This window comes from Homarus americanus, unplaced genomic scaffold, assembly GCF_018991925.1.
Source record: "Homarus americanus isolate GMGI-L3 unplaced genomic scaffold, GMGI_Hamer_2.0 scaffold10624, whole genome shotgun sequence".
In the NCBI taxonomy this organism is placed as follows: Eukaryota; Metazoa; Arthropoda; class Malacostraca; order Decapoda; family Nephropidae; genus Homarus; species Homarus americanus.
This window is the reverse complement of record NW_024747489.1, coordinates 414,845-425,000: the sequence shown is the minus strand read 5'-3', so window position 1 is coordinate 425,000 and position 10,156 is coordinate 414,845. Positions and strand designations below refer to the sequence as shown.

Sequence of the window (10,156 nt, the reverse complement as noted above, 5' to 3'; positions counted from 1 at the left end):
CACACTATGATCACAGCTACACACTATGATCACAGCTACACACTATAATCACAGCCACACACTATGATCACACCTACACACTAGGATCACAGCCACACCTATGATCGCTACACACTAGGATCACAGCCACACTATGATCACAGCTACACACTAGGATCACAGCCACACTCTATGATCCAGCTACACACTATGATCACAGCTACACACACTATGATCACAGCTACACACTATGATCACAGCTACACACACTATAATCACAGCCACACACTATGATCACACCTACACACTAGGATCACAGCCACACTCTATGATCACAGCTACACACTAGGATCACAGCCACACACTATGATCACATACACACTATGATCACAGCTACACACTATGATCACAGGCATACTCTATGATCACAGCTACACTATGATCACAGCTACACACTATAATCACAGCCACCTCTATGATCACAGCTACACTATGATCACAGGCATACTCTATGATCACAGCTACACTATGATCACAGCTACAATCACAACCACACTCTATGATCACGCTACACACTATAATCACACCACACTCTATGATCACAGCTACACACTAGGATCACAGCCACACACTATGATCCAGCTACACTATGATCACAGCTACACACTATGATCACAGGCATACTCTATGATCACAGCTGCACACTATGATCACAGCACACAACCACACTATGTCACAGCTACACACTATGATCACAGCTACACACTATAATACAACCACACTCTATTATCACAGCTACACACTATGATCACAGCTACACTATGATCACAGGCATACTCTATGATCACAGCTACACTATAATCACAACCACACTCTTGATCGCCCACACTATGATCACAGCCACACTCTATGATCACAGCTACACACTATGATCACAGCTACACACTATGCTCACAGGCATACTCTATGATCACAGCTACACACTATGATCACAGCCACACACACTAGGATCACAGCTACACACTATGATCACAGCTACACTCTATGATCACAGCCACACACACTAGGATCACAGCTACACTATGACCACACACACACACACCTAGGATCACAGCTACACACTAATCACAGGCACCTCTATGATCACAGCCACACACTAGGATCACAGCTACACACTATGATCACAGCCACACACACTAGGATCACAGCCACACACACTAGGATCACAGCCACACACACAGGATCACAGCTACACACTATGATCACAGCCACACACACTAGGATCACAGCCACACACCTATGATCACAGCCACACACACAAGTCACGGCTACACACTAGATCACAGCCACACACACTAGGATCACAGCCACACACACTAGGATCACAGCTACACACTAGGATCACAGCTACACACTAGGATCACAGCTACACACTAGGATCACAGCTACACACACTATGATCACAGCTACACACTAGGATCACAGCTACACACTAGGATCACAGCTACACACTGATCACAGCCACACACACAAGGATCACAGCTACACACTATGATCACAGCCACACACACTAGGATCACAGCTACACACCTATGATCACAGCCACACACACTAGGATCACAGCTACACTATGATCACAGCCACACACACTAGGATCACAGCCACACACACTAGGATCACAGCCACACACACTAGGATCACAGCTACACACTATGATCACAGCCACACACACCTAGGATCACAGCCACACACTATGATCACAGCCACACACACAGGATCAGCTACACACTATGATCACAGCCACACACACTAGGATCACAGCCACACACCTAGGATCACAGCTACACACTAGGATCACAGCTACACACACTAGGATCACAGCTACACACACTATGATCACAGCTACACACTAGGATCACAGCTACACACTAGGATCACAGCTACACACTATGATCACAGCCACACACACAGGATCACAGCTACACACTATGATCACAGCCACACACACTAGGATCACAGCTACACACTATGATCACAGCCACACACACTAGGATCACAGCTACACACTATGATCACAGCCACACACTAGGATCACAGCTACACACTAGGATCACAGCTACACACACTATGATCACAGCTACACACTAGGATCACAGCTACACACTAGGATCACAGCTACACACTATGATCACAGCCACACACACAAGGATCACAGCTACACACTATGATCACAGCCACACACACTAGGATCACAGCTACACACTAGGATCACAGCTCACACACTATGATCACAGCCCCATGATCAGAGGATAAGGTGATGGTATAAAGTCTTTTTCATAATAGGAAGGTATGTCGTGTTATGCTCTCTCTCTCTCTCTCTCTCTCTCTCTCTCTCTCTCTCTCTCTCTCTCTCCGTTACACATCCTAGAATAACCTGGTAAGGAATCCTATATATAAAAAGAAAAAACATTATCATTTTCCCCCTAGCAGTAAACGCCGTGATCAGAGTCGCCAGATCTCATAACAGTATTTCAATATAGGCCGGAAAAAACTTTAATGACGGCATGAAATTTGCATACTCCCCCCCCTCCCCCAAACAAAATTTCAATTTTTATATACCGATAAACCTGAGGACTTGCCGATGAAACGACCAGCGGCAAAATACATAATAAGGTTCTCTTTGTGTATGTCAGTGTGTGTGTGTGTGTGTGTGTGTGTGTGTGTGTGTGTGTGTGTGTGTGTGTTAGTGTGTGTCAATGTGTGTGTGTGTGTGTGTGTGTGTGTGTTAGTGTGTATGTCAATCTGTGTCTGTGTGTACCTGTATGTCAATGTATGTCAGTGTGTATGTCAATATATGTGTCTGTGTGAATGTTAGCGTGTATCGACGTGTTCAATCATTAACTTTATGGTCTAAGATGACAAACATTCTCTACATTATCGGTCGCCAGAATAAAATCTTAAAGGTGGAGAGCTCTGAACGGGTTAAAGCAGTGTGTGTTAAGTGAGCGTTAGTAGTTAAGGTATAGTGCTTTAAAAACGTATCTAATTAAACTCGAGCGTTAAGTGAACGTATTAAGTTAAGTTAGTTTATCAGTGTTATTTCTTCACTTAAGTGGGGTTAAGTGAACGAAAATTTATCACCTAACTCGCGCTGAGTGAAAGTATTTAGTTAAAAAAGAGTTTCAGTGTATATTTTTCTAAGTAGTGCTGAGTGAACTTATCTAGTTAAAATGAGTCTGCAGTTTTAAACACTAACTGCCGTTAAGTGGAAGTGTTATTTACGGTAGTTTCAATATAATCTGTCCCTAAACTGATCTTAATTACAGTGTTCAAATAATTTCTTAATCTGAAACTGTCTCCTAATTCGTGTCAAATAAACGTATCTAAATAAGGCAAACTTTCCAGGGTATACCTATCTGAACGTGTCTAGTTAAGTGAGAGTCTCGCTGTAAACTTGACACAATTTCTGGGTAAATTTTCACGGAAAAAATTCACCATACAAATATTCAGGAATCCGAACCTAAAATTTTGTAGGACGTAAACATCCAATTCCCAGCGGCAGACACAAACACATAGCTACATTTACAAGTCTACAAAAAAGTACTGCCGCGTTTTGTATTTTTCCGACCTTTATTTTTTCCCCTTCTTCATACAGTCTTCGTACCATAGTTTTCATCAGTTCAAGAAGGCCGCCATCCACGAAGGCTCCAATTTATTCATTACGTTAAAACTGTTCAGCGCGGTAAAACTGAACAATATTTAAGGAAGAGAGAAAAAAGTACAAAATTTCATGCCGTGTGGAGGAGGGTGACCGAGAAATCACCACCAAGAACATCAACATCACATTAACATTTCTTTGATCAAGAGAATTTAAGTATTTAAATATACCATCTGAAGGCCCAATAGCATCAAAGTCCGTCCCACTTTCCTGACATCGTTTAGCGCTGAAAACGACCGGGTAATTAAACCAAATACATTGAAAGGGATTCATTCTGCGTACAACCAGTAACCATAAAGTCCTATATTCATTAGTCAGCGCTCCACTGAAGATAAAAGAAAACAAGAATACGCAGAGAAAATGGGATTCCACGCCAAGCTGAGCCGGTATATTTGACGGTCGTAGGAGCCTTTTGGAAAATGTATTATTGTAGTTTCGGTGTTGCTTCAATAAGGAATCCAATTACGCTCTGTATAGATGAATTGTTGATATGATTCACTCAAGCATCTGCTACGCAGTCTGTCACTCCACATCGTGTATGGCTTTTAAAGAAAAAATAATCTAAAAAGTCTTAAAATCATATTATATGTAACAATTACCCTCAACCTAACTTTACACAGAATAAGTTCACAAATAGTTACAGTAAACACCTTAAAAACAATTCACCCTAATATAAAAGTTAAATAACTAATAATAATAATAATAATAATAATAATAATAATAATAATAATAAAAATAATAATAATAACAGAACCAACCTGAACATTACAGACCAAGACTTTATTTAGGAACGTAATGCTTGGAGATGTCTACCTAGCGTATCCCGTGAGCCTGTTGCAGCTCATCCGAACTCCCGGCAACGCACGTGTACCAGCGCATAGTAACCACCCAAACACAAACGCCTCACACAAAGCAGTTCGGTCCCAACATGCAATATTACAAACTGTGTAATAAAATAAGACCACATAAACTGGTGGTCAAAAATCAACTACATGATAATATAAAGCTATTAAAACTAAACCATATAATATACGAGTGCGTCACACATACAACTCCCGACCAGTGTTTACCTTGTATGTGAAGGGGCTGCGTGAGGTTGCTAGTTTAAGAACTTTACCGTAAAACAATAATCTTTGACTTACTTGTTGAACTGAAATAATTTTTTTGTTTTAGAAGTTGTCTGTTGTAGGAAACCAAGATTTGAGATCTGTGCTTCATAGCCTAGACAGCTGAAGCACCAAAATAAGTGACAACTTAAGTGTGACTGGGCCTCCGTGTACGCTGGCAACTGTGTTATGCAGTGGTTTGTTAGTGAAGAAAAAGTGTGAACAGCAAAACAAAAATAACCAAAGTATACTGTATAATAAACAATAGTGTCTGTCTCCTAACTTAAATTCAGCCAAATTCTCCTCCTTATATTACGAGTCAGGAGAAATTTCAACCTACGTACTTTCGAGAATTCAGTGATAGACCAAATGAAATGCCAGTTATTATGTCCACATACTGTACTGTTCATTTCTTGCTCTCAGGTATTCTCGGAACAGGGAGACTTACGTTATTACCATGGTGTCGGCGTCTACCTTGTGTCTCAGTCGGCAGTTTTGGATCAGTTTAATGTCTGTTTCTGCAATAATGCTCCATCGTATATTGGTTCACTATGTTAACACTATTTGACTCCAACACAAATTCATGATTCTTTTTTCTAGAAACATTGATCATAACAGTTACCTCTCTCGACTGCTCAGATTCAAACCATATACAGTAACTAAAATTTTACCATTTCTAAATCTTGGAACACCCATTGAATTCCCCTAGTACATACTATTAACAAACTGTACTTGAACATTTATATTTTTTTAAGTGGATCTCACAAAACAGCCTCTTACAAATGTCTTTAATTAATGTTCCTCCTCACATAAATCTCCTCAGAAACAAGACATTATCCCTGGATGTAAACAAGGCGGTGAGAAGGAAGGATTCAACCAGCCAGCCAGCCAGCCAGCCAGCCAGCCAGCCAGCCAGCCAGCCAGCCAGTCAGCCAGTTGTAAAGTGGGAGCCTTTAATACACACTTATACACCGCCATACACCTTCATACACTAAGTATCACCATCAACCAGTTATACACACTACCAGCACATAATGACCCATCCATATAATCACAGTACATGGTCATACACCCACTAGTCTATAATACACTCATACACCCACTAGTCTATAATACACTCTCATACACCCCCTCCGTATACCACAATACACTATCAAACACCCACCATAAAACACCCTCAGTATACTCTCATACACACAGCATACACCTACGAGCACATTATACACCTTCATTACAGCATCACCCACAGTATACTACCAAATGCACCATAATACACCCTCGAAACACACACCCTACCCAAACACCCTCAATAGAGCATCACACACCCTCAGTAGAGCATCACACACCCTCAGTAGAGCATCATACACCCTCAGTAGAGCATCATACACCCTCAGTAGAGCATCACACACCCTCAGTAGAGCATCACACACCCTCAGTAGAGCATCATACACCCTCAGTAGAGCATCATACACCCTCAGTAGAGCATCATACACCCTCAGTAGAGCATCATACACCCTCAGTAGAGCATCATACACCCTCAGTAGAGCATCACACACCCTCAGTAGAGCATCATACACCCTCAGTAGAGCATCATACACCCTCAATAGAGCATCATACACCCTCAGTACGCCATCATACATCACACACCTCAGTAGAGCAGTAGAGCATCACACCCTCAGCATCACACACAGTAGAGCATCACACACCAGTAGAGCATCACACAAGTAGAGCATCACACACCCCTCAGAGCATCACACACCCTCAGTAGAGCATCACACACCCTCAGTAGAGCATCACAGCAGTAGAGCATCACACACCCTCAGTAAACACACCCTCAGTAGAGCATCACACACCCTCAGTAGAGCATCATACACCCCTCAGTAGAGCATCACACACCCTCAGTAGAGCATCATACACCCTCAGTAGAGCATCACACACCCTCAGTAGAGCATCACACACCCTCAGTAGAGCATCATACACCCTCAGTAGAGCATCATACACCCTCAGTAGAGCATCATACACCCTCAGTAGAGCATCATACACCCTCAGTAGAGCATCATACACCCTCAGTAGAGCATCATACACCCTCAGGAGAGCATCATACACCCTCAGGAGAGCATCATACACCCTCAGTAGAGCATCATACACCCTCAGTAGAGCATCATACACCCTCAGGAGAGCATCATACACCCTCAGGAGAGCATCATACACCCTCAGGAGAGCATCATACACCCTCAGTAGAGCATCATACACCCTAATACACCCAGGAAACACCCACGAGCACATAATAGGGGCCAGAAAAGAGGTCACCCCATTTACTTTTGTGTGAGGGCTGAAGAGTGGAAAGTTTGGAGCGAAGTTTATTTAGCGTAAAGAAAGTGGTAGAGGGATGTGAGGCGACCAAGGCTGCGTTCTCCGACAGCGTCTCTGAATATTAAGCGAGAGTTGGTACCTCTCCCTGGGTGTAGAGTGGAGGTGTATTTAACGAGTGTCTGTGGGTGTATTTATTTATTTATTTGTTTATTTGTATAACATTTCACCATTTATCACCATACTAGCCGTTCGGGAGGTTAGTCTGTTATTATCTTTACTGTTCAATGTTAATACAGGAAGAAGTATGTACAGTATGTTTGAGTTAATACCTTGTTGTATGCTAATATGTGTGTAAGTGCGTGTACAGTGTATGTGTATGAATGTGTCTATGCCTACGTGTATACTAAGAGTGTGTATTTTGCACAAGAATACCTGCACTGTACATGAGTGGATATACTGTACACTGTCAGAGAAAAACATCCTCTCTCTATCTCTCTCTCTCTCTCTCCCTCAATCCCCTTATCTTTTTCCCTTGCTCCCACTCTCCTCCATTCACTCCTTTCCGCACACACACACACACACACACACACACACACACACACACACACACACACACCACGCCACAGGAGCCATTAAGAGGAGAGCCACAATACTCTACGTACCTCCTGGCTCTCCGGTAATGGTGCCAACAAGGCCGGGAGGGTGCCACAAGGTGCTGATAGTAAACACCGTCACCTTATCAGCAATTATATCCCTCCCTCCCCCTCCCTCCCAGCCACCGTCTCCCGGCTTGTGTGTCATTATGTAAAATATTAAACCACTATAGTTTTATTTTGCGATCATTGACTCGTGGTTTATATAATTTATGTTAAGTATAATAAAGGAAATTTATTTTTATCTAATGTATTATTTCTTTCATAAATGCTATTATGAGAAAACAGTTTATCTTTAATATTGATTTTTTAGAGATAATATATGACAAAAATAAATCATTGCAGGTAGTTAAAATTTTAAGAATATATTACGAGGAAAAATATTCGTATAAAGCATAAAAATAAACTTCACATTTAATAATAATAAAAAAATCATTAGACCAATAAGAAAGATAAGTTAATTTATTTTACTTTCTCGTTAATGGATTATGAAGGAAAATAATATAAGTTAGTTTAAAAGAGAGAATGATAACCTGCGGCCCGAGCTCACACGTCATGTGGTCGGCCAAACGATGTGAAGATTACAGGAGAGGTGGCCAGCCAGCGGCTCTACTAAAACGTGTTCAGTGGAGCTTGCACCCTATACACACGTACAAACGAAGCTAATTAGCCTTTACTTGGTTGGTATGTGGCCATTTGATTGGTATGTTATGTGGTTGTTATGTGTTTGTGGTTGGTATGTGGTTATGTGGTTAGTATACTATGTGGTTGGTATGTGTTTGTGGTTGGTATGTGGTCACTTGGTATGTTTTATGTGATTGGTATGTTTTATGTGGTTGGTATGTGTTTATGTGGTTGGTATGTGGTCACTTGATTGGTATGTTATGTGGTTGTTATGTGTTTGTGGTTGGTATGTGGTTATGTGGTTAGTATACTATGTGGTTGGTGGTATGTTATGTGGTTGGTATGTTATGTGGTTGGTATGTTATGTGGTTGGCATGTTATGTGGTTGGTATGTTATGTGGTTGGCATGTTATGTGGTTGGTATGTTATGTGGTTGGTATGTTATGTGGTTGGTATGTTATGTGGTTGGTATGTAATGTGGTTGGTATGTTATGTAGTTGGTATGTGTTTATATACAGGAGTCTAATAGGGAGTCAGACATACAGCTTCGTCCTAAACACATTAAACGCTTCAAAGAATCTGTTGTGCTGGTACACTCTCAGACCCCCTTCATACCACGTCTCCCGTCAGCCACTCTCAGACCCCCTTCATACCACGTCTCCCGTCCGCCACTCTCAGACCCCCTTCATACCACGTCTCCCGTCCGCCACTCTCAGACCCCCTTCATACCACGTCTCCCGTCCGCCACTCTCAGACCCCCTTCATACCACGTCTCCCGTCCGCATTACACAACCAGCGCGACTAGACCCTGTTTATATCCCTTGTGTTCCCTTAATTATGGTGTTTTTATATGGATTGGATTGTATTTGCTGCAGCACTTGGATTATATTGGGTGAGTGTCCTGGGTAGTCGTTTGTGTTGTGGTGCGGTAATAATGGTATATATGGTCAATAGAAAAGTGTTTTTCACGTAATGCGGGGATAATTTTGGTGTATGGGTGGGTATTTGTTTTCATGCTATTAAATTTTATGAACTATCACCTTTAACACGGTAATAGGTCTTAACCAGCGATATTTCCGTAGTATTTCTTATTTTTTTTTATTTATATGAAAAAATATTGTATACTCTTTTAATGCATTCTTGTAAAGATTAGGATTTGGCAAATGTACAATCACGCCAGCTGGGCTGTATGACGCGTACAGTACACGTCATGAGACTGTTTTTCATGATACTTCGTTGCGTTTTTCAGGGGTGTCATGGCACCCTCCAGTGAGACGAGAAAGATTGGTGACGAAGATTGTGTGTTTCAAGAGAAGTGAACGGACGCAAACTTTTATATCGAGCAGAAAGCCTTACCACTTTTGACTGATTTACTCAGAGGACGTTGGGTAGCGAAAGGAATACACAACCTGAAGAGACATGTCGAGTCTAAGGCACGATACTTATAACAAATTTTTGGGACACGCACAGAGAGATGAAGCGCAGAAATTTAAGAAGTTCCTTAGGCAACAGTTGGTGCTCAAAACATGATAACTGATGTTGACATAATTGTTCGACCGAATTACATGGTATGTCACGAACCTGTAAAGTTTACAAAGTCATCTTCAGACAGAGAGTTCGTAAAGAGTTGTATCACAGACGGTGTGCAATTAATTTGGCCAACTAAGTGTAAAGATGAAGAGAAATTACAGACGTCTTTCAAGCTGCACTGTAGCGAGGTGCACTGACGAAATTGCAAATGACCTTAATACATCATAGGGAAA

General features: G+C 41.6%; 1 protein-coding gene across 1 annotated transcript in view; it reads right to left on the bottom strand.

Moving 5' to 3' along the window:
- The window catches only part of LOC121879617 (uncharacterized protein DDB_G0287625-like), an 11,041-nt gene extending 5,779 nt beyond the window's left edge, over positions 1 to 5,262 (bottom strand). The window contains exons 1-3 of the mRNA XM_042386285.1: positions 5,252 to 5,262; positions 4,840 to 4,926; positions 3,868 to 3,923 (exon numbers count right to left, since the gene is read on the bottom strand). Of these exons, the coding sequence (XP_042242219.1) occupies positions 3,868 to 3,923; positions 4,840 to 4,926; positions 5,252 to 5,262 (154 nt within the window). The remainder of the gene's footprint in view (positions 1 to 3,867; positions 3,924 to 4,839; positions 4,927 to 5,251) is intronic.
- Positions 5,263 to 10,156: the final 4,894 nt, after the last annotated feature.